We start from the raw sequence: 25,764 nt of genomic DNA on the forward strand, positions 1-25,764 counted from the left end.
CTTCTTGTCCATGTCTGTGCTTATATAAGAGGGTGGTGAACTGGTCAAGAATAAAGGAGACACTACATTAATTCAATGATACCAAGGGTCAAGAAAAGTTTCTAGAAGCTTTGTTTATGTCAGTAGTTTATATATGACCTTACAGGTACAAAACAAGCTGTAAGTGCAATCAGTCATTTCTACTTAATGAAAGATGAGGAAAATTTGAAAATAAATTGGACCCAGAGTCATATTCTAAAAATGAGTCCTGACACTACTGTCTTTTGTCAAACCTTGTGTGTGTGTGTGTGTGTGTGTGTGTGTGTGTGTGTGTGTGGTTAATAGTGGTTTATAAGACTGGAAGATTAACACATAATTCCAAATCATTAAGACTAAACTACAGGAAGACAGTACAAAAACCTCGATCTATAATAAATAAAAGGAACAGAGAGAACCAAGGACAAGTCTTGGCTCTAAAATTAAACTTGTCCAGATAGAACAGCTCATTTCCTGTTTTTACTTGTAAGGGACCCCAGATAACAGTTTTTGATTGAGATTTTTTTTTTGACCTGTGTTTCTGCAAGTACTTGGTCATGGGGACAGACATGAGGTTGGGAAGAAACAAAACTGCTAACTACTCTCTGTGGAGAAAAAAAAAAAGAATGTTAACTTTTTTTTTTAACTTTTTTATCACATTTTTTATGTGATAGAGTGTGATAAAAGAATTTCCAATATATATATTTCTTCAACAGACAAGTGTCCCAGGATGGGCAACTCTGCCTCTAGTTACATATCTTGATACTTGTAAATATAGGTCTATTTCATAAGGACCCTAGTTCAAGCCCCTGGTTCTCCACCTGCAGGGGGTTCACTTCACAGGCGGTGAAGCAGGTCTGCAGGTGTCTATCTTTCTGTCCCCCTCTCTGTCTTCCACTCCTCTCTCAACTTATCTCTGTCCTATCCAACAACAACAAAAGCAATAACAGCAATAAAAACAACATGGGCAATAACAACAAAATGGGAGGGTGACTTCCAGGAGCAGTGGATGTGTAGTGCAGGCACCTAGCCCCAGATATAACCCTGGAGGGAAAAGAAAGAAAGAAAGAAAGAAAGAAAGAAAGAAAGAAAGAAAGAAAGAAGGAAGGAAGGAAGGAAGGAAGGAAGAAAGAGATGAGTAGTTGCTCTGAGGATGTGGAAGGGGCAGGGATGGGGCAGGGGACAGACTGGGGTACACCTGGTAGAGAGTATGCTCAAGGATCCAGGTTCAAGCAACTTATAGGGAGGTTGGTGATGCCATCTTGCAAGTGTCTCTTTTTCTTTAACTCTCCTTCACCTCTCAATTTCTCTCTGTTCTATCAATAATAAAAAAAAAAAACTAAGGTATAAAAAAGAAAGAATGTAGGCCTACTAGCTATCTACAAAATAGAGACCCCCCCATCTTCATCTGCAACTTTCCAGCCTTTAGGTTCATGATTAGTCAACAATTTGTTTGGCTTTATATGTTAACTCTTCTTTCAGCCACCAGGTTCCAGCTGCCACCATGATGCCAACTGGACTTCCCTGGGCAGACGAACCCACCAATATGTCCTGGAGCTCTGCTTTTCCAGAGGAAAATAAAGAGACAGGTGGGGAGTACAGATTGACCTGTCATTGCTCATGTTCAGTGGGGAAGCAATTACAGAAGCCTGACCTTCCACCTTCTGCATCCCCTAATTACCCTGGGTCCATACTCCCAGAGGGATAAAGAATAGGAAAGCTCTCAGGGAAAAGATGGAATACGGAGTTCTGGTGGTGGGAACTGTGTGGAGTTGTACCCCTCTTATGCTATGGTTTTTGTCAGTGTTTCTTTTTTATAAATAAAAAAATTTTTTTAAAAAGAATGAAATGAGTAACACCTCAAAGGTAATCTAGTTATCAACTTAAAGTGGACTTTTTGGACAGTAAAATGTTTTCTATAAGTTTCGTGGTAACCACAAGGCAAAACCTCCAATAGATTTGCAAAAGTTTAAACAACAAACTGACTATAAGCGTACTATCATGGAAAATTACCGATTCATGAGTATAGGAGAAAAAAATGGGGGGGGGGGCAAAGGAACTAAGAAAGTAGTGAAATCAGAAAACATCTTGAGGAAAATAAAAATAAAATCACAACCAATACTTATGGAATGCAGTGCAGAGGGCACTTAGAGGGAGGTTTACAGTGACGAATGCCAATATGAAAAAGCAGGAAAAAAATTCAAATAATCTACCTAACTTTTATCTCAAGAAAATAAAAAGAGAAGAATAGATTCAACCCAAAATTAACAGAAGAAATGATATGGAAAATAGTAGGACAAAACCATCGATAAAGCTGAGTCAGTGTTTTGAAAAGATCAACACAAAAGTCAAACCCTTCAGAAAGATGAGAGAAGCTTCAAGTAGCTAAAATTATATATCTTTTTTCAAAAAATATACAGATTTACTGAATTCAACTAAACACATTTCACCGAGTTACAGCCTCTTGCATTTTCCTTTGTTGATAGGAACGCTGACTGGGACTATGTAGATTCCAAAACCACCAACTTACTCCCCTGAAGGTTCATCACAGAACTCCTTGAAAGAAATTACAAGACAGTGGTCTGGCAGGTGGCACAGTGATAAAGCTTTGGATTCTCAAGCATGAGGTCCTGAGTTCAATCCCCAGCAGCACATTTGCCAGTGATGTCTGGTCCTTTCTCTCTCTTCCTATCTTCCTCATAAATAACTAAAATCTAAAAAAAAGAAATTACAAGACAGGCTTCACGGTCACTACACAAGGTCTAAACTTCTTTTTTTATTATTATTAGTGATTTAATAATGATGAGTATGATTCTGAGATAACGAGATTATGATTGCATATAGTTCCCATCACTAGAGCTCTGTGTTCCATTCCCTCCAGTGAAAATGTCTCTTTCCTTTATCCCTCTGGGAGTATGGACCAAAATTCTTTATGGGGTGCTGAAAGAGGCTTCTGTAATTGCTTCTTGGCTGGACGTGGATGTTGGCAGGTTGATTCATAATTCCAGCCTGTTTCTATCTGTCCTTAGTGGGGCAGGACTCTGGAGAGGTGGTGTTTCAGAACAAAGTGGTGAGGTCATCTGCCCAGGGAAGTCAGGTTGCATTACAGCTGTGTCTGCAACTTAGTGGTAGGAAGGCAGTAAGATATAAACCAGGACAAATACTTCTTTTATTATCACATTTGTTTTATTATAGTTGTGAGGTAAGAAATTGAAAGGAAGTGATAATAAAGTATAGAAAAACTCAGAGGAACTCTCTCTTGAAGAGGACAGTGTAGCCCTCCCTGGGCTCATCACTTTTACTTAAACTCTGTCTACTTCACACCTGGGCCAGCTTCCTATTAGTCTACCTGATGGCCAGGTGTGGTTGGCCTTTTAAAAACTCCTTCCACAATGTGCAAAGTATTTCTTTTGTGCTTTCTAAGACCTGCCCCACTCTAATTTCCTGTGTTAACATTTCATTTCTTCACCACTGGCATGGGGAACAGGCATGCAGGGATGGTGCAGTGAAGTGTCCATGTTCCTGGTTTCCAGGTCTGACTTTCCCTATTTATCTGTCCCTGTGCTGACCCCAACACCAACTCTAAGTTTACTCTTCAAAGTTCTTCTTTCTAAGCTGGAAGGAAAGTTAGATTAACTGTTCCAAGTGCTGGTTTAAAAGCACATTCTCAGTTTCAATCACTCAATATCTTGCTCTGGTGGGGTGGGGGGTGTTAAAGTAACACATTGTCCTTAGAGGTGACTAGACATTACTAACATTGAGGGGTTCTTTATCTATGAAGTAATATTCGTAAGTTGAAGGTTCAAGAGAGTCTTTCTTTTTTATTTTTATTATTTTTAAATATTTATTTATTTCCTTTTGTTTCCCTTGTTTTATTGTTGTAGTTATTCTTATTGTCATCATTGTTGGATAGGACAGAGAGAAATGGAGAGAGGAGGAGAAGGTCGAGAGGGGGACAGAAAGACAGACACCTGAAGACCTGCTTCACCACTTTTGAAGTGACTCCCCTGCAGTTTGGGAGCCAGGGGCTCGAACCGGGATCCTTACGCCAGTCCTTGTGCTTTGCGCCATGTGCGCTTAACCCTCTGTGCTACTGCCCAACTCCCCAAGACAGTCTTTCTTCTATGTCACTCTAAAAATGTTCAACCCTACTTTTGGAGCTCAGTGGCTTAAAGCCTCTTTTGTTCTTTTTCTTCCCTGTAGGCTATGGGAGCCTGAGGACTTTTAAACTATAAGTAGGCTTCTTAGCTTAATCACTGACTCCTGACCAAGAGATAAAGCAGGGTGGGGCAGAGATAATCCAGTGGTTATGCAAAGAGACTCTCACAGCCCCACCTCTAGATCAACAAGGTATAGATATTTTCTGAGTTTTTCATTAGTTCTCTGTCCCCTTGTGTCAGCACAGGGCCTCCCTGCTGCTGCTCCAGATTCTGAGGGCAGTTGCAATGGTGACTCACAGTTGCATTTGGTGAGTCTTAGGGGAGTCCTCTCCTCCCTTCAGCTGTCCCCTTGTTGGTGAAACAGACTGGAGGTGGTGTCTCCACTGGTAAACTGCCAGACTGTTACCAGCCACTTAATCTCTCCCTAGGCTCCTCTCTGTTCATGAGCCACACGTGTTTGCACTCATGGGTGATTTGGTGAGTTCCTGAAGTCTTTCTAGTCCTGTCTTACTGCAGTCCCAGGTGGTTTCCTTTGGTATTCCTAGTTGACCCAGGAGAGTAGAGAAACATAGCTGCTGCTGCTCTGTAGCCCCGCCTCTGAAAGTCTCCCCAACCTTACTTTTGGATCTATAGCAAAACATATGACACCTGGCCCAAGTTTTCTATTTTGGAGAATAGTTTAATTTAGTATATATGGAATCTTCACTTTTGGTTATTGTTAACTGTTAATTTTATTTGTTCTCTATGATGGTGCTGATGATAATTCCATTTCCTTTGTGCAAAGAGGGTCATCTTATAGATTATTCCAAAAATAGGATACTCTATAAAAAAATCGTTCTATCTTTTTTCTCTCTCTTCCTTTCACAGTCATATGTTATGAGATATGTAAGCATGCATTACTTATACATTCTCTGTGTTTTTTTCTTTTCACATACTTCATGAAGAATAGGGCATCTTCAACACATGGAAAATGTGCAACCACCACATTGACCTAGTTCCAAGTAATTTTCATCACCCCAAATAGAAACCCTGTACACATGAAGCTAGTCTTGCACTCCTGGAAACACTGATGAATATTTGCATGCAAATTCTTATCTATTGGGTGTGGTTCCACACCACACTCACCACAAAAGTTTTGTGACAGGGGGCTTCATGGTGGTCCATGTGGTTGAGCACACATGTTATAATGCACAAGGACCTGGGTTCGAGCCCCCAGTCCCAATCTGCTTTGTGAGTGGTGAAGCAGTGCTGCAGGTGTCTCTCTGTTTCTCTCTCCCTCTATCTCCCCCTTTCCTCTCAATTTCTGGCTGTCTCTATCCAATAAATAAAGATAATAAAATTTTTCTGTGACCCAACCAGAATTTTAAACAGTTAAAGAAAAAGCACTTATCACTCAGATATCCATACAAACAGAACAAAATGGTCATTAGCATAGAGGTAATATTTGCAAGAAAATTGTTCACAAAATGAACATGGGTTACCAGCAGATAGTGTCCTCTCAGAAGCATAACTGGGAAGCCTTATTTGGAGTTGGAGGCCTCAGAGAGAGATTAGACCTTGTGGGAATTGTCCTCATGAATGATCTGGGGTCCCTTATAAAAGAGACCCAGAGATTAATCTTGTACTCTTTCACCATTTGAGAACATGGTGACAAGATTATTGAGGGACAAGGTACTACCCACAAAATAGGAATGGTTACAGGTGTGGTTTGGAAAGGTGGAGGTGGGACTTGGGTTTTAAAAGAAACCCAAATCTCTCTCTCTCTCTGCCCAGACCATCATGTGTTAACGTGGTCCTTCTCTCTCTCTCTCTCTCTCTGTCTCTGTCTCTGTCTCTCTCTCTCTCATGCACTAATGTGGATGTTCTCAATTTTCCTAAATAAAATTGAAAGTGCCGGAATAATCATGCTTTCTCCTCAATTCTTTATTGAGATAATGTGTGATGAACTTTTTGATGTTGGGGGTAACAATACCAACATTCCCTTCCTCAAAGCAGGAAGTGTATGTCAGACATCATTTTGCCTACACATTTAACCTCCCCAACTTCCAAAACTAAGCAAAAAACGCCTGTTGTTTCTGTGCAAGTTAGTCAGAAATTGTCTATGCGTATAGAATAACATGGAACTAAAGAATACTTTAAATCAATACAACACCAGACAATCAGCTTTTGGTTCCTACAAGAGCAAGCACAAACAGCAATAAATAGGTGGAAAGATGTTCAGGCTCACTTTGGTTTATTTTTTATTACTTTATTTGGGGGGTAGTTATTTATAAGGCAGTTGTTGTCATGCATACAGTAAAATACAGTAGTATGTATATGTGTAACATTTCTCAGTTTTCCACATAATAATTCAACTCCCACTAGGTTCTCTTCTGCCATCATGTTCCAGGACCTGAACCCTTCCCCTCTACTCCAGAGTCTTTTACTTTGGTGCAATACCAACTCCAGTCCTGCTGTGTGTTTTCCCTTCTGTTCTTATTTTTCAAGTTCTGCCTATGACCCATGTGTTTTTCCTTTCTTTCTTATTTCTTAATTTCTCCTCACGAGTGAGGTCACTAGTATTCAACTTTCTCCTTTTGGCATGATTCCTTCAAGTTCCATCAAAGATTTTCAAAAGATAATATTTCAATATTTCCTAGAGCTGAATAATATTCCACTGTGTAAATATCATAACTTTCTTTACCATTCATTGACCATTGGACATTTGGGTTGTTGTTACAGCTGGATTATTACAAACAATACTGTTATGAATATAGGTGTGCATAGATCTTTCAGGATGGATATTTTGAGATCTTTGGGTAAATCCCTAAGAGAGGATTGGTGAATCAGAGAGAAAGTTCATTTCTAATGGTCTGAAGATTCTCCAAGCTATTTTCAACCAGGACTGAACCAATTTCCATTCCTATAAGCAGTGTATAAATGTCTTTCCCCACCAGCATTTGTTCACTAGCATTTGTTATTTATATTTTTGCTCTTTTTAATGTATGACATTCACAATCACTTGTAAAGCATGATACAGGAACAGACTAGTCTCTTGTACGACACTGATTTTTAGACTTTGTTTTAACTTTTTAAAATTAGTATTTGGGGCTGGGTGGTGGCGCACCTGGTTGAGAGCACATGTTACAGTGTTCAAGGACTCAGGTTCAAGCCCCTGGTCCCCACCTGCAGGGGGAAAGCTTCACAATTGGTGAAGCAGGGCTGCAGGTGTCACTCTGTCTCCTTATCTCCCCCTTCTTCTCACTTTCTGGCTGTCTCTATTCAAAAGATAAATAAAGATTTAAAAAAATTAAAAATTAATATTCATATTTATTTGCTAGATAGATACAGAGACAAATTGAAGGGGGAGATAGAGAGACACAAAGTCTGTCCAAAACATGTGCCTGTGTTTTTAACTTTAATTTCAATTTCAGCAAGCCCAAAACTCTACAGAGTATACATCACATAACTTTTTAAAATATTTACTTATTTATTCCCTTTTGTTGCCCTTATTGTTTTGTTGTTGTAGTTATTGTTGTTGTTATTGATGTTGTCATTGTTGGATAGGACAGAGAGAAATGGAGAGAGGAGGGGAAGACAGAGAAGGGGAGAGAAAGATAGACACCTGCAGAACTGCTTCACTACCTATGAAGCAACTCCCCTGCAGGTGGGGAGCCAGAGGCTCGAACCGGGATCCTTATGTTGGTCCCTGTGCTTTGCACCATGTGTGCTTAACTGGCTGTGCCACCGCCCGACCCCCATATAAAATTTAAAAAAAATTTTTTTTAAAATCAGTCATCCATTATTTTTTTTTTCAATTCCTTGTTTATTGTGAATAATGCAGCTATGAGCACAAGGGCGCATATATCCCTTTGACTTAGAACTTTCATGTCCTTGGATATATGCCTCAGAGTGGTATTGCAGGGTAAATGTCTTTTTGGATACTTTGGGTAGACACCACAGCAGCACTCTGTCACCATGGATGGAGGAGGTTTCTGGGTGACCTGTATCAGCCTGTCAGCTTGTTTTACTGGTGACAATGAGAATGGTGACTTGTACTGCTTTCGGTGTGTCTTCAGAATTGGCTTCCATTGGGTAGGCTAGGTAATGAAAAATGTGCCCGTGTGACAAAACAAGTCAGGTATAGAAAGTCCCACATACCCCGACAATTTGGGGCCCTGGGTTCTGAAAGCTTCCTTCGTGGCACCCTGTCATAGCCAGAAAATGGATGAGAGAGAGAAAGGAGAATAATTAAATGCTCTCAAGAGAAGGAGCATAATTAAAACTTAAACCCAGCTTTCTGGGCCCCTTTTTAAAATTATTTGAAGTAAAACAATTTTTTGAAATGATTTGCTGATAATAAAATTTCCCAGCGTAGAATGAAATTTAGTATAGACAGAATCAGACTCTAGATCTAGCAAAATAAATGAAGGAATAACTACAAATAGGGGGCAGGCCAGTGAAAAAAGTCATTTTCAGGGTTATCGCTTAACAGAAGGGCTGACGTTTTGACCCACAGTTGGTGCTCTGGCCAAAAGAATATTGACAACTATACTGATCCATTGGCTCCACCAGTTAGAATGGCCATGGAGAATATAGAATGAATCCCAAGGAATTAAATGAGGGATGATAAGACATATGGAGTAAAAGGACAAGTGATGTCATGTGGGTGGTCTGTGCTTACTGAAACTATAGGAAATCTGCAGGTGCTGGTGCTACACATTCGTTGTGTGAAGACTTTTTGATAATGAGGGCTCCCTGCCAGGGCTTCCAAACGGATTTTGTTGCTGTGTGTCTGTTACCCTGTTTTGGCTTAGCTTAGAGTTTTCGCAAATGTTGTTATTTTCAGATAATGTGAGTTTGTTGATAGATCTTTATTAATTATTCTGGATTCTGCCCCTTGATATTTACTCTGATCTTATTTCCTTGTATCTGTTATTTTGTTTTTTTTCTTTTATTTATTTATTATTTATTTATTATTTTTAAAATATTTGTTATTTATTTATTTATTCCCTTTTGTTGCCCTTGTTGTTTTATTGTTGTAGTTATTATTGTTGTTGTCGTTGTTGGATAGGACAGAGAGAAATGGAGAGAGGAGGGGAAGACAGAGAGGGGGAGAGAAAGATAGACACCTGCAGACCTGCTTCACTGCCTGTAGCGACTCCCTTGCAGGTGGGGAGCCAGGGTTCGAACCGGGAACCTTATGCCGGTCCTTGTGCTTTGCGCCACCTGCGCTTAACCCGCTGCGCGACAGCCCGACTCCCGTATCTGTTATTTTGGATGTAATCTGATTCTCCTATTCTAATTTTGTTGAGGGACAGGAATTGCCTAAGGGGACACAAACACCAGGGCACCCTGTGGGAACATATATTCCCCAGATACACCTGTGCCTGGGGGAAGGAAACTGTTGCCCAACAAACAGGAGTGGTGACAGGTGTGGCTAGGAAAGGTGGAGGCGGGGCTTGGGTGTTATAAACTAGACCTGTGGGTGAGGTCTCGCTCTGTCTGCCCAGATCAACATGTGAGTAAGAACTCTGAAGGCTCTCTCTCTCTCTCTCTCTCTTTCCTTCTCTCTCTCTGCCTATGTGGGCCTCCCCCATCTAGATATGAGTAGGGGGCTTCTCTCTTATTCTCTCTGTCAGGAACAGGAAAATTTATGCATTCAGTTAGGTGCCCCCCTGTATAACATTCAATTGCAGTAAAGCTAGAATGACTGAATATTTAAAGTGTTAAAATACTTAGCTAAGTGACAAACAATAAAAAGTGTGTACTTAAAATAATATTGATATATAAGAAGTATGAACTTAGAATAGTATTTGTGTGCCTAGGAGTGAAAAGTGTTTGTAATGAAATATGTGTGAAAAATATTTATGAAACTACTGGTAAACATTTTTGAGAAGTTAGTGGTAAATATTTGTCAAAATATTTTTGAGAAAGAGAAAAATATTTTCCTCACAAACAGCAACCAGAGGCTCGAACCTGAGATAGCATATGCGCCCGTGTAGGTGGATAAGTTTAGTTTGACATGTTAGACAAGCCCCGGACCTAATTGGCTGGGAGGTGGTGTAACCCCACACACCCCAACGGGGGAAGCATAGGATAAAAAGTCAGTGAAATGGACACTGGATGGCACTCTCAGTGGCCATCCCCTCGTCTCACAACCACTTCAGCTCAACCCTTGGGTGGTCATGGTTTACTGATTCCTAAGTTGGACCCAAGCAGACAGTTCTTCAGGCTGACTACATCCTGACCTGCCCTCCAGGCCAGGCTGACCACATCCGGACCTGTTAGAGAGCCCAAGCTGCCTGCTGACCACAGACTTCCAGGCCTGCTATAGGATGACCACCAGCTTCCGGACCTGCCAGAGAGACCAGACTGACCAGCCTGTTTAAGAGGACATCACTGACGAGGCCTTCCCTTCGCCGTTAGAGTTCGTAGGAGAGGTACCGGGGAATTGGGATTGTATATGTATTGAATAAAGTGTTGTGACAGCATCATAAACAGCCCCGGTCTCATTAAAAGAGGGGATAGGTTCTCTCCCCTTGTCTGCCGACCTGATTTAACTCTCCTAACCTTTAATGCTCTCGTCTCTCTCTCTCTGCCTAACATGTGAATGTTCTCAGTTTTTCCAAATAAAGTTTAAAATTCCTGAAAATCATGCTCTCTTGTCAATTCTTTGTTGAGAGTATGTGTGACATAACTTTTTAATGCTGGGAAAACAAGTGCCAGTCGACCTTCCCCCCTTTCATAAGGTGAAGGCTTAAGTTACTGATGTGAGAGACACTTTTGGTTTTCTTAAAAATATAAATTCTCATTTGAGCCCTTCTTTTATTGTTCTCATAAGTTTTGACATGCTGTCATTTCCTTTTTTAAAAATACTTTTATTTATTTATCGGATAGAGGCAGCCAGAAATTGAGAGAGGGAGAGAGAGAAAGAGATAGATGACAGATAAATGATAGATAAGTATATAGGTAGACAGACAGACAGACAGACAGGTGATAGACGGGCAGCCCTGCTTCACCACTTGTGAAGCTTTCACTCAACCAGGTGCACCATCACTCAGATCATCCCTTCCTTTTTATTCAGTGTTCTACCACTGAGATACATGGCTGGCCCCAAATACTTCCTCAGTTCCCTTTAGATTTCTTTGACTCAAGTTCAGCTTGCATGTTCTCATAATTTGTGCTACTTCCCATTATCACCACTGGAGGGCAGTAAACTACTACTTGAGAAGAGCCCGTGTGGGAGCTCTGAACCAAGCCACCTATCTCAAATCTTCCTCTGTGGCAATAAGGAAGAGAAACAAAATGTCCTGCACAGAATGAGACTCCTTAGACCACTATATAGACTATCTTGAAGAAAAAAAAAAAGAATAGTGAGGTTCAAAACTCCCCGAGGTAGAGTTAAACTATAGTGCCTTTTTTTTTTTTTTTTTTCCCCCTCCTCCAGGGTTATTGCTGGGCTCAGTGCCTGCACCATGAATCCACCGCTCCTGGAGGCCATTTCCCCCCCCCCTTTTGTTGCCCTTGTTGTAGCTTCGTTGTGGTTATTATTATTATTATTGCCCTTGTTGACACAATTCGTTGTTGGATAGGACAGAGAGAAATGGAGAGAGGAGGGGAAGACAGAGAAGGGGAGAGAAAGATAGACACCTGCAGACCTGCTTCACCGCCTGTGAAGCGACTCCCCTGCAGGTGGGGAGCCGGGGGCTCGAACCGGGATCCTTACGCTGGTCCCTGCGCTTTGCGCATATAGTGCCTTTTCTAAAGATGTCTGAACCCCACAATGAACCAGCTAACATCTGCAGGCAACTAACAAGAAAAAACTATCTCCTTTACCTTTATTCGCCACATTACCATTCTGCTGAGTTTCCTGGGAAAGGCTTGACCGACTGGATCTCTTTAATCAGTGATAATTTAAAATTGTCAGGGTTTGCAGAAGCCAAGTTTCTGTGAGTTAACAAGTCCCAATTTCAACACTATATATGTACTTTTTTTTTAAATATTGAGGATTCTTTTAAGGTTTTTCACATAAAAATCTACATATATTTATAGAAGATACAACTTTATTATCTAAAGTTGGTTTTCATAGAAAAACAGAATTCCTGATGAAGAGTTTCCCTAAGTAACAAGCTCTTCATACGGAGAGTCGAAATTTGCCTTCGAGGGTATATAGTCATTCCTGTAGCTCTGAGGCAGGAAAAATACACTCTAAAAAGCCAACAAACAACAAATGAGTGAATTCTTCAGATGTCAGGTAAATTGAACATGTTAAGCAGCCTGTCTAACCAGTTATTTATCTTGATGTCATTTTTCAAATTTTCAAATTTCATTCATGCAATATGTGAGGTGTTTCAATATAAACATAGTATGTTATTAGTCCTTTAAATAATTGTTATTCATTAAACTTGTGCTTATCCTGCTACCTACTACAAGTTTTAATTAAATCAAAAATGTTTTTAATTAATTGGATAAAGCTATGAGCGCAAGTTGGTGACAAGACAGTGTCCTGTGGAATTTGATTCAATAATATTTGTATATATATATACATATATATACATGTATATATATATATATATAATATTTCAATTTCCAGTGAAGTGGAAAGTCCAAGCATAGGACATTTACTGAATCCATCACATGAGCAAATGCCTTCACTAAGTTAAACCTGTTTGACATGCGTGACTGTAACAGGAAGTCTTCCTACCTGGGAAGTGGGCAACCTAAGTTAGCAACCTGATCACAGGTTCACATTCATATCAGAATTCTGGGCCACTCAACCTCCCAGCTTCAGTATTTATAGCATGAGAAGACTGAAGTGGTGATTTCTCAGATTCAACTCTCTTTACAACCAGGGAGTGCTCTCATATGCCACCCGCTCTCCTCACCTGTCTTAGCTGGCCATCAGATTATCACTTCTGTGTATCTCATGACTAACACCTGATTGTCCCTTCTGCTCCTCGTACAGCATGGTTTTACCAAGAGACATGGAGCCTGTCCAACATACTCACCCCAGGGAAGTCAGATTGAACTTGCTTCCACCAAACCACAGCAGAAAGCACTGCCAGGCAGAGCTCCACAGTCGTGCAAATCAGCAACACCGACAGAGTTCCCTGGAATGCAAGAAACAGGAGATTGGGAGTGTTTGAGTCAATGGAATCCCTCATAGCTTGTCAGCAGGCAGCTGTAGAGATACAGTGACTTCAACCATCAGAGAGTGAAGTAGGGATGCCAATTGGGAGAACAGAAGATAAGACAAGATAAGATAAAGACTGGTTTAACTCAACTAGTTCTTTTGTTCAGGTCTTACCTCATGTGGTCCTTGGAAGGAGGAGAAGTCCTCACCTTCAGAACATATGACCTTCCCTTTATTTTTCAAGGCTGAACCTGACAGCTTCTCCAACCTAGCAAACAGTACTGCACATACACACTTTGCTTCCTCTTGGCATCACTGGGCTATCCTAGTAACTGCTTTTCTTAATCACTGTTCCACAAACACCAAGATTTGTGGTTTGACAAATACATATCCCTCTAGTGATAGAAGCAGTTTGGAGAAGAAGAAGGAGAAGGAGAAGGAGAAGGAGAAGAAGAAGAAGAAGAGAAGGAAAGAAAGAAAGAAAGAAAAGAAAATACTCTGTCAACTAGAAGTTTTTGTGTTTCATCATTAATCTTATTATTTGTCATTTATTCTTCCATCCCATGCAATGAGTATGGAGTCCTACAATCTAGCCATTATATTAGTCAGGTAGTCCTTTTCTTCCTTACACAATCCTGGTCTTTCCCTTGATACCAAAATAAAAAAATAAAGAAAAGTTTTTTTTTTGTTGTCTGTTTCTTTGTTTTGTTTTTAAAGAACATCTGAACTATAAACACTTACATCTAGAATGGCGTTGGCCATGCCACAGTAATCGTCATGGTAGTAACGACGATAGTACGAAGTCTCATTCTGTTCATGGGTTTGTTCCTTTTCAGTCAAGTCACAATTCTCAAGAGCAGAGTCTAAAGAAGCCAGGTTGACTGAGAGGAGAAGAAAACCCACCAGAGCAATTAGAGAGCTCAGTAAATTCGCAACCAAGCTGCACTGAACCTGAAAGAGAATCATCAAGTCAGAGTCTCTCCCACTCAGCAACTAAGCAACAAATGTCCCTGGTACCTCTTTTGTCAGCGCATTGTACAAATCAGTCCCCTTATCTGCATCCTTTGGCTAAACCTCTGAAGTCAATCTTGGCTAAACCCATGAATAAATGAAGTGCTTCCTCCAAGGTAGGACTTTGATAGGATGATAGGGCATATTTCCCTCCTATAGGCTTTATCCTGGAGAATTACTATGCCTGCAAAAGTCCCCAAGAGAGTGTGACTAAAGGCAGATGCAATTTCTCTCTCCTCAGCTGATTCATAACCCCTGCAAGAAGCATCAGTCATGCAGACAAACAGGGGAAAGCAGGTTACATTCCTTCTAGGCAACCTCTCTTAGAAGGACTGTCCAATAATGAGTGTGGGGGCAAAGGCCTCAGCCTCAGGCAGGCCTGGAATGTGTATAGGATTATTATAGGTGGGTGCCTCCAGGGCTATGTGGAGATCACTGGAAGCAGTGCTCTAGAACTAGATTCAAGATGGGACAGTATGTGAGTGGTGTTACCACCTTCTCCACCAAAGTATTATATGAGATCGTTTCACCTGAGAGAGTGAGAAAGCTCTGAGAACGAGGAAGGGGGTGGGGTTCAGTGCAAAGATCTAGGTTCGAGCCCCCAGTTCTCCACCTGCAGAGGGGATGCTTCACAAGTGAAGAAGCAGGTCTGCAGGTATCTATAGGTGTCTATCTTTCTTTCTTCTTCTCTATCTCTCCATCCCCTCAATTTCTCTGTCTTATTCAGTAATTTAAAAAAAAAAAGGCTGCTAAGAGCTTTGGGTTAAGTGTTGGTACCAAGGCTCAGTATAACCCTGGAGGAAAAAGAGGAGGGGGGGGACAGAGAGAGAGAATATCACTTGAGGATATACAGTCCCCAGGATTGAATTGGGAGCCTGAGGTATATGAATCCTGTACTCAATCCATTTGGCAACTTCCCCAATCTCTTGTTGGTTTTCCTGACAATTCCATTCTTCAGTTTCACTTCCCACCCTGCCTCTTACTTCCCCATTTTTGAAGTGAAGGGAATAAATGAAATGATATGAGAAATGGCTTCCTCCATTCTGAAACCTGCAGAAGGGGGATTCAGTCTAAAACCATTCTGCAAACTACAGTTAGAGGCAAGGAAAGCCCAGGGAACACCCAACGGTGAAAATGAGAATCTTCTTCACCATCTTTAAGTTCTTTCTAGGTACTCAACAGTGGAAGCTATGTGGCACAACAGAAATCAGACAGGCTGTGTCTCCCTTCCCAAAGATGGCTTATCATACACATTCCAGGGATGATTGACAACCCAGTAACAGTCTGCTCCTGACTGCCCACCAGCAGGATATCTAGAATGTGTGCTTCTTAGAATAATTGTGTTTCATTCTGAAAGCACTTTTCCTCAATCTCAAAGAGGGCTTGTATAATGTGTGGTCACAGTAGGACCCACAAGGCAGATGGCTTTAACCCAGATCTATCCTAAGACCCCCACCTTGCATCCTGGAACTTGCTCCCAAAGAGATTATCCTTCTCGTGGTTCAGAGCCCCCATATGCTTCTATCTGAACATCTAGGAATACTCTTATTTTATTTTGTAAAACTTTATTTGATTTATAGGACAGAGACAAATTGAGGAGGGTGGTCAGAATAGAGAAGGAAATAGGGAGACAGAAAGACGCTTGCAATACTGCTTCACCCCTTGGGAAATTTTCCCCTTGCAGGTGGGGGCCAATGACTTGAATTTGGGCACTTCCACATGCTACCACGTGCACTTAACTAGGTGCACCACTCCCCAGCTTCTCGAAGCATAATTCTTATGCTGGGCCATCCAGTGGTGGTCATTAGTTATATAGTGACCATCATCCACTCATAGGTAAAGCAAATATAAGGGGAAAAGGGGCAGTTCACTGGCTAGGACACATGCCTTGCCATGCTCACAGCTTGCATTTGAGTCCCAGCATCACATGGGAGGACCAAAGCACTGTGGGTAGCTCCAGTGCTGTTTTTTGTTTGTTTTCATTTCTATTTGAATTAAAAGGAATAATGAAAGTCATCCCAAGAGAGATAAAGTGGGGAATGAATGAGACCTCAATGCTACAAGTAAATAGATAAGCAAACAAACAAATTTAACTTGAATGCAGTAAACATTTCATTTCCTTTCATTGCTATTTTTTACAAAAGATTCCCATCATTCAGTGGCATAAAGGGTAAAATATTGACTGGAGACCTAGTGAAACTTTACAAATTTGACTTCCCTCTGTAAGTCAACTTTCTGCCACTTTCTGAATTACTGACTACTTTCTGAATTACAGAGAGATGTAATTCAGCTTTCTAGTTTTTCTGTGGCAAGAGTCAGAAGCAGGTAAATTTGTTTTCCTAGTTTATACAATGACTAGCATCAGCTTTCAGGAGGTGGATAGATGTACACAAATCCAGCAAAACTACTCCTTTCTGGATAGATGTAGAAGAGAATGAGAGTAAACTCCTCATATTTCAATGAAGCGTCCCAGAGGTTTTGAGAGATGGGCTTCAGTGGGGGATTAAGTAGATCTCTGTGTAAGCAAACAGCTCCTTCATCTTGAAGATCTAGATTTAAGTGGTTGGGCTGTGACGCGCCTGGTTAAGCGCACACATTACAGTGTGTGAGGACTTGGGTTCTAGCCCCAAGTCCCCACCTGCAGGAAGGAAACTTCATAAGTGGTGAAACTTTGTTGAAGATCTCTCTGTCTCTCTCTATCTCTCTTTTTCCTTCTCTATCCTCCCTTCCCTCTCAACTTCTTTTTGTCTCTATCCAAAATAAAAAAAAATAAATGTTAGGGGAAAATATTTTTTAAAAGAAACAAAATTATATATATATGTATATATTCTATATTTGAAGGCTACTCACTGCCAAAAGGGCATCGGAAGGAGGCAGAGTGTCTTTAGAATAACTCCCTTGGCATGGGTCTAGGGTGTAATACAAGATCCTAAGAACAGGCTTCAATTTGGGGGTGTAGTGGTTGGAGAAATGTACACTGGACATTTGGGTGGTCTAGGCTTAACTCTTAATCTGTTGAATAGCAGTTCTTAAGTATCCTTCTCTATTCTACAAAGTGACTAGGTGAACATTAATTCAGCCCATTGAGTCTTGGGTTCATACTCACCAAAATCTTCGTTGATTTTTTCTCTGTGATGATTGCTAGACATCCCGAGGTGATGAACTACTCAGAAAGGAGGAGAAACGGTCATGTTAGTTTCAACATACAGATGGCGCTACAATGCTGTTATGGTAGTATTTGTGGAAAACTCCATGAAGAAAAGCTCTGGGATCCCAACCAACGACATATGCCTGATACAAGACCCAGTTAAATGCATATCACCCTTTAGCTCATAGGCTATTTCTACAAGCCCAAGCAGTGGCAATTACTTAGCAATTTACCTCCAAAGAGTAGAGTCAGATACCAGGAGGAAGGAAAGAAACTCTGCAGTGGAGAAACCTAGAAAACTACCATTTGATACAGTTTCTCTTCATCGTTGACAGATTTGGTTGATAGTATACAGCCTTGACTCAAATGGGTGACAAGGACACTTGCCCTCTGTCATCTTTCACCTAAAATAACCATCACTTTAGTCTACATATTAGCAAAATACCAGGCAAGCCATTATTTAGGAGTAGTCTACCAACCTCCTTCTTAGTACTACAGAAAACAACCCAAATCATGGGATAAAGGTAGTCTGAAAAAGTCTAGTAGAACCCAAGCACAGACAGGTTTCTTCTCATGATGATCCCATTACTGTAGCGACTACTTCCCAACCAGTGTGCCCCAGAACCTCGCCTCAATAGGGAGTCCTGCCCCAATAGGGAAAGATAGAAACAGGCTGGGGCTATGGATCCACCTGCCAATGCCCATGTGCAGTGGAGAAGCAATTATAGAAGCCAGAGCTTCCGCCTTCTGCACCCCCCAAAATTTTTTGGTCTATCCTCCCAGAAGGATAAAGAGTAGGGAAGCTTCCAATGGAGGGGATGGGACACAGAACTCTGGTGGTGGAAACTGTGTGGAGTTATACCCCCCTGTTATCTTATAATCTTGTTAATTATTATTAAATCACTCAGAAAATTAACTACAATGATATTAACAGTTTGGACCTAGAGAGAAGTCACTAGCCTCATTCTAATTTGAGATGATAAGGAGGAATATCAGAAGATCTTCAGAAGCGATGATCATTTAAACCAATTGAAAAATAGACTGAAAATCAGACACTTTCTTTCTTGCCACCACTTTCAGTACTTCTCCAAAATACACTCACAGGAGAACAAAGGCCATCATTGAGACCTCTCAAATCTATCAGCAGCTTCCAACTCTACTGCTCCCATCCCTCAATGATCTCTACTCACACACATGGCTCCAGCGAAGGGGTAAGCCGCCTTCCATAAGCTGGAGAACCTGTTGGTAAAATGCTGAGAGAAGGGAGAAGACATCAAGATGACGGCCAGACTCAACACCATGATACCACACAGGATTTGGATAGTCTGTTGGAACGAAGGAAATTGAGGATGAGAATTTGTTGTAGTTAAGACAAGACTTCTCCCCCTTTCAGGGAATGTGTCCATTATTATCTATAGGGTCTCAGTGACTAGACACTGCACACACTCTAGAATGAAAACTGGGAAATGATGTTTTGGGGACAGAGAGATATCTCATTGGGTAGGGTATGTGTCCTGCCATGCTCAAAGCCACTGTGTGAACCTTCACACCACCTGGGAGTCTGAGGCACCTGGGAGTAGCTCTGCTGCTGTACTCTCTCTCCCTTTTCTCCATCTCTTACTGTCTCTGTCCCTTTATCTCTAAATAAAACAAAATTGGGATGCAAGTGGTGAAATTGTATACGTAGGAGACTCTGGCTCTACAAAGGCAACAAGACATAAAAATGAAAAGGAATGAAGGAAGGAAGGAAAAAAGGAAGGGAGGAAAGAAGGAAGAAGGGAAAGGAGAAAGAGAAAAAAAAAAGATGTGTTGGAGGAGAATGTTGGTGTGTCACAGAATATTACTGTGTCATTGGATCATCTAGAAAGAGCTCAGTTAAACTTCACAAGTTTTCTGCTCCCAGAAACACTTGACAAGGGTTGGACTCTGCTTCCCCCAGTTCTCTCAGTTCATTACTACAAACTTTCCTGTGACCTTTCATGGAAGTGGGGACTTTGGAAAGTCTTCACAGTTTTCAAAGCAGACCGTGTGGGATGTCTTCTTATAACCCCCAGAACTTGGCTTGCTGGCAAAACTTGGCCTCCTCAGACTGTCACTGTATAGATGAGCATCTTGATTCTGTTTTGTTTTTCTTTACCAGAATGTTACTCAGGACCTAAGAGATATCTCAATGGGTAGGGTGCCTGCCTTGCCATGCAGTCAGCCCAGGTTCAAATCCTGGCACCTAACAGAAGGTTCTGTGATAACAGAGGGAGCTCTGGTGCTTTAGCATCTCTACCTCTCTCAGTCTCTGTCTTGCTGTATGAATGGAGAAAGTGATTCGGAGCAGTGGAAGAAAAATGCACAAATGTCTAGTTCCACCAAATTAAAACACACACACACACACACACACACACACACACACACACACACACACACACACACACAACAAGATAGCTCTGGCTATTGTGGTGCCAGGAGTTGAATCAGAGACTTAGCATGCAAGTCTTTACTTAATTATTTTGGTCATTTAAATAAGATAATAGGATGTGTGTGTGTGTGTTTGTGCATGTGTGTGTATGTGTATATATATATATATATATTTTTTTTTTTTTTGCCTCCTGGGTTATCACTGGAGCTCAGTGCCTGCAATACAAATCCACTGCTCTTGAAGGTTATTTTTTCCCCTTTTTTTGTTGCCCTTGTTGTTGTTATTATTGTTGTTGTTATTGCTTTCGTTGTTGTTGGATAGGACAGAGATATCAAGAGAGGAGGGGAAGACAGAGAGGAGGAGAGAAAGACAGACACCTGCAGACCTGCTTCACCACCCCCCCTTGCCTCACAGGTGGGGATCTGGGGGCTTGAACCAGGATCCTTACGCCGGTCCTTGCTCTTAGCACCATGTGCGCTTAACCCACTGCACTACTGCCTGGCCCAGATAATTTTTTTTTTAACCAGAGCACTGATCAGCTCTGGTTTTTGATGGTGTGGGGGACTGAACCTGGAGCTTCAGAGTCTCAGACACACAATTCACTTTTCATAACCACTATGCTATCTACCTCGACCGTGATAATAGGAATATTGATCACACCATTCCCATCACCAAAGTTCTGTACCCCCAGCCCCAAAAGATAGTCACTATGATTATCTCAAAGCCCTAGATATGGGTTGTCTTTCTTTTATAATTTTCAAATTCATGTGTTTCAATTCTCTATAGTTCACATACGAGTGAAATTATCTAGTAGCTGTCTTTCACTTCCTTGTGCAAATCTTGAATCTCTACCTTAATAAATCAAGCATCAGAGAAGAGAGATAAGCAAAAGATTGCATTCAGTTTTCGTGATTTCCAGTGAAGGAAGAATTCTCATTTAAAAAAGTCAATACAGATTATTAAGCGTGCAATAACTGAACAAAGAGGGGGAAATGTATAGGACCAGAGAGATGGCTTGGCTTAGTATTCTAGCCAAGTGAGCTTGGGCTCTGGGTTCAATCCCTGGAACGACATGGGAGCACCAAGGACAGAAACTGCTGGATTTCCATGGCTATTGGAGTGATGTTTTAGTCTCTCTCCCTCCCTCTCTTTCTCCTCCTCTTTCATAAAAATAGAAAAGAAAAATAAATGGGTTGGGTTGGTAACTCAGCAGCAAAGTACATATGCAAAGCCCTGGGTTTGATTCTCAGCACCACACTGAAAAATGTCAATAACATAGGTAAATATTTGCCACTATTGTGGAAACAAACGAACAAACAAACAAAAAAAGATGGGTAGCTTTTTGTATGTCACATATCTCGATAAAGTGGTTTCTAAAAAGAAAATGTAGAGAAATGCCATATTATAAATATATACCATGTGTTGTATGTTGTGGAAACAACAACAAAAAATGCTTTTGCTCATATTCACAATTAGGAGGGAAAATAATTTTTAAGACCATCTCATGGGGGTAAGTTTTCAGGAAGTTTCCAAAGGCTTCTCTTGGTCATTGGCTCAACCTAGGGTTCTGACAAAAAGGAAGAATTTTTATACTTACAATGAATCTTTGGTCCCAAGTCCTAAAAATTCTCTTCCCTTTGCCCTCCATCCCCCCTTCTCCCCCAACACAGAGTTCAATACACTCTTAAGTGAGCTCACGGATATCTTCGCCCACCCTGTCCAACGCTTGACGTCTCGTCACCCAATCTGGTCCCCTACGCCTACACTGAACTTCTCTGTTCCAGTCTCTTGGAAACAGAGTTGGCAGTCAGCTGAGGTAAAGAACAAACACCTCATCACAGACCCCTGCGAGCGTCAACCCGGCTTTGACCTAGCACGTTATGATTGGGCCCTCCTCAATCGCTATCGAACAGGCCATGGCCGGTGCGCCGCTATGTTCCATCGCTGGGGAGCCAGAGACGACCCGAACTGCCCCTGCGGCTCCAGACAGACTATGACCCACATAGTCAACGACTGCCACCTATCCAGATTCAAAGGAGGTCTCGAAACTTTACATCAGGCTCAACCTGACGCCGTTGACTGGCTACAGAAGAAGGGCAAACGCTAGAAGAAGAAGTGAGCTCACCCCAAGGACTTTGACTTCTGCCTTCACATATTTCCTCAGGTAGCCCCAATTCTGATTGATGGGGTTGGGTTTCTCTGCTTGGGGCAACCGGATACCATCAGGAGTGAGAACCACCATGGCTTCCCTGGTCACGGGTTGGGATGACATGGCGAGACTAGTCCAGGATAGAAGAGAAAAGAAATTTAGCTTTCAAAAAGAGAAAGAAAGAAAAAAAAAAAGGCACAGATTTCCCTCCTCCAGTTTGGCTCCCCAAACAGGAAACCACTGTTTTATCCATGGCTTATCCTTTAGGGAAGGAAACACATGGTTTTAGTGTCAAGAACATTTTACCACAGTGTTGATCACCTTCCAGTCATTCTAGATGACATACCTGTTACCAGGAGGCAGCAGAATGAATCTTGAGAGGCCTCAGTGTTGAGAGACAGATGATCGCACAGAAAAGGCCACGTGTATATTTGTCTACCTTAAAGAATTGCTTTGTTGTAGAGCTGAGGAATTTCTCTCTCAGCTCTTATCACAGTCAAGGGGTCACCAACCTTTTCTTATTCAGTTTCTGCACTGCACAAATTTTTAAACTCTGGGTTTTATGTTTTGTTTTTTTTTTCAATCAAATACCAACACTTATTAGAAACAGCCCTGTGGTCTGGGAAGTGGTGTAGTGGATAAAGCATTGGACTCTCAAGCATGAGGTCCTGAGTTCAACCTCAGGCATCACATGTACCAGAGTGATGTCTGGGTTTTTTTCTCTCTTATTCTCTGTCTATTTTCATGAATAAATTCATAAAATCTTTTTTAAAAAAGTCCTAGATATTTTTATCAGATTGTACTATCTGTAAATGTACTAACACCTTATATATTTTATTTGTTTGTTTATTTATTTATATTTATTGCCACCAGGATTATTGCTGAAGACTCGGTACCAGCACTATGAATCCACCACTCCCAGAAGCCTTTTTAAAATGATTACTATTATTATTTGACAGGACAGAGAGAAATTGAGAGGGAAGCAGAGATAGAGAGGAAGAGACAGACACCTACAAACCTGTTTCCCAGATCATAAAGCATTACCCCTACAGGTGGGGAGCAGGGTCTCAAACCCAAGTCCTTGCTTATGAAGATAGGTCCACTTAACCAGATTCACCACAGCCAATCCTTTATTCTATAGTATCTTTAAATCTTACAAAAAATAATAAATAGGGGTTTGGGTGGTAGCGCAGCAGGTTAAGCACAGGTGGCACAAAACGCAAGGATTGGCATAAGGATCCTGGTTCAGGATCCCAGTTCAAGCCCTGGGCTCCCCACCTGTAGGTGTCTGTCTTAATCTCCCCCTCTCTGTCTTCCCTTCCTCTCTGCATTTCTCTCTATCCTATCGAACAATGACAACAACAATAATAATCACAACAATAAAACAAGGGCAACAAGAGAGAATAAATAAACAAATAAATAAATAAATATTTTTTAAAGGATGAAATAAATAAACCCTTCTCTTGGTTAGCTAGCTGTTTAGAAAACACATGTAACAGGCAAAACTCAGAATCAAAAACTTTAATGTGAACGGAAGCAATAAGAACTTTGCACGTATATGGATACACGGCGTAGAGTTAACATTAAAGAAAGGCAGGCAGATAAAATCGTAGTTCAGGCATATTCAAGTAGCTGAAAAAATCACAGTCAAACCCTAGTCAGACAGCAGCTACCCCAGAGTCTAGAACCTTTTCGCCATTGACTAAATCTTGCTACCTCTTTCTCCTTCCCCTACAGCAGCTGAACAGATTCTTTTGGGAGAATGGGCTTCAGACAGTGTTATTCAGATAGAACATGGAATCACACAACCCACATTGAAGACCTGATCCCTCTAATGGCAACCTCATCAAGGACCAGGTGGCCTGTGGTGTTTACAGCCTGCTGTCACCTGGACTCCCTTTTTTGCTGCCCCATCCTCAGGTCTCAGACTGGCCAGTGTCCATATGTCTTGAGACCATCTGAGGAGGTGAAGAGTTAGGGTCTCATTAATCACCTTAGAGAAAAGTCTCATCAAGTCACTGCAGTTAGAGGTGAAGAAACAATGAGAAAACTAGATAACCTTTGAGTGGTCTGATAACTCAGGCTGTTAGAATGCAGAACGTGTATGTCTTGGCTCCAAGAAACTGCAGATTCTGTCCTCTTATGCCGGAGCAATGCGCCCTGGTCTCATTCTCTCTGTGTTTTCTCCTGCTCCTTCCTCGCTCACTGTCTTATAGAATCAATACTATATATTTATATATATAATATATGTGTATACATTATATATAAATATATATTTCTATATAATATATAAAAATATATTATAATATAGAATATATTTGTATATAATATATATTTATATATTATTATTTATATATTATATAATATATGTATATATAATATATAAATATATGTATATATATTTTCCAAGGTATCTCTTTTGCTTGTCCACCTTATTTCAACTTTTTTTTTTTTTAAAAAAGATTGTATTTATTTATGAGAAAGATAGGAGGAGAGAGAAAGAACCAGACATCACTCTGGCACATGTGCTGCCGGGGGTCAAACTCAGGGTCTCATGCTTGAGAGTCCAAAGCTTTATCACTGCGCCACCTCCCGGACCACTCCACCTTTTTAAATAAATATATATTTTTGTTTCTTATTGGATAGAGACAGAGGTGAATTGAGAGGGGAGGTGAGATGGAGAGAGAGAGAGAGACAGAGACACCTGCAGTCCTGCTTCACCAATTGAGAAGCTTCCCCTCCATCCACAGATGAGGACCAGGGGCTTGAACTCTGTAATGTATGCACTTAACTCTATAACGTATGCACTTAACCAGCTGCACCACCACCACCTGCCCACCCCCACCCCCCACCTGATTTCCAAAAACATTCTAGCTTCTGGAAACCTCCCCCTGGGAGCATCCTATAACATATTCTCTCTAACAGTATCCCAGCAAGGGACCGGGCAGTACACAGTCTCTCTCAACATTACTTACTTGTGGCTGTGGACCAGCTTGGTGCCAGCTCTAAGAAACTCCCAGGAGATTTTTAACTCAGGTTTCTCATACAACCCCGTCAGAATTTCTCATGTTCCTTCATCCTGAAAGACACCAGCACTTCCTGAGTTTGGTGCTGTAAGCCACACAGGATATGATTACTAAAAGAGTGGTGTTTTTCAAACATGCCTGCACTTCCTTTTTTCTAAGCCCTTTGCTACTTCATAGGAGATACAAACAGATCCAGCTGATAGTTGGAACCACTGGATGCTCTCTCTGATCTAAGGGAGAGATGTCTCCTCCTGTGTCACCAAACAAACTTATCTTCCACCCCCTGCATTGTCCAAACTTCTAAGTAGAAAACAATCTCAGGGCTCAAAATTTCTTCTAAAAATTCCAGAAAATGCTTATACAGGGTCTCCCCTGCTTTCAGGGAACATTTCTTGATACATAACTTCTCATAATATCAATGGTCATTGTCATATTGATAGAATTCAACAATATCATGAATGCCCGTAATAATTTCACAATGAGGGTATTGCTTTCAAGGATAATTGAGTGACGTATCTTAACAGTAATAACAAATTAGAGACACATATGTACATTTATCCTTAGTATTTGTTTATATCATTTTTCTTTTTCTACTTTCTCTGGGAAGGCTGGACACAGACCCTCAGTATTCTCTGCCTTGTTGCCGCCTGTCAGACTCTGGTTTCTTTCTTCATCTGACAATAGCTCTTCACTCCTGAAAGACTGGGCTTTTCCAGTGAAGTAGGGGCAA

General features: G+C 41.1%; 1 protein-coding gene across 3 annotated transcripts; it reads right to left on the reverse strand.

Annotated features, from left to right (window-relative positions):
- Positions 1-12,202: 12,202 nt before the first annotated feature.
- On the reverse strand, positions 12,203-25,143 carry MS4A6A (membrane spanning 4-domains A6A). 3 transcript variants are annotated; one of them, XM_060176258.1, is made up of 7 exons: positions 24,984-25,143; positions 21,985-22,138; positions 18,640-18,702; positions 17,408-17,464; positions 14,032-14,241; positions 13,166-13,267; positions 12,203-12,365 (listed from the first exon to the last, which is right to left on the reverse strand). In XM_060176258.1, exons 2-7 carry the CDS (start codon positions 22,129-22,131, stop codon positions 12,276-12,278), a joined length of 669 nt encoding a protein of 222 aa, XP_060032241.1. In that variant the 5' UTR covers positions 22,132-22,138; positions 24,984-25,143; the 3' UTR covers positions 12,203-12,275. The 3 variants fall into 3 exon arrangements, with proteins under 3 accessions (XP_060032241.1, XP_060032240.1, XP_060032242.1); XM_060176257.1 differs by having other exon boundaries at positions 18,640-18,774; XM_060176259.1 differs by lacking the exon at positions 21,985-22,138 and having other exon boundaries at positions 18,640-18,774; positions 24,984-25,140.
- Between the last annotated feature and the right edge of the window lie 621 nt (positions 25,144-25,764).

The sequence above is a fragment of the Erinaceus europaeus genome, chromosome 17, assembly GCF_950295315.1.
Source record: "Erinaceus europaeus chromosome 17, mEriEur2.1, whole genome shotgun sequence".
In the NCBI taxonomy this organism is placed as follows: domain Eukaryota; kingdom Metazoa; phylum Chordata; class Mammalia; order Eulipotyphla; family Erinaceidae; genus Erinaceus; species Erinaceus europaeus.

Coding starts and splice junctions, on each gene's coding strand:
- MS4A6A (XM_060176257.1), bottom strand. CDS start 22,131: ATGTCATCCCAACCCGTGACCAGGGAAGCCATGGTGGTTCTCACTCCT. Junction 14,242..17,407: donor AAAAATCAACGAAGATTTTG/GTGAGTATGAAC, acceptor ATTCTCTTTCAG/GTTCAGTGCAGCTTGGTTGC. Junction 12,366..13,165: donor TTCAATCTGACTTCCCTGGG/GTGAGTATGTTG, acceptor TTGGCTTTTTAG/AGTGTATTTTTCCTGCCTCA.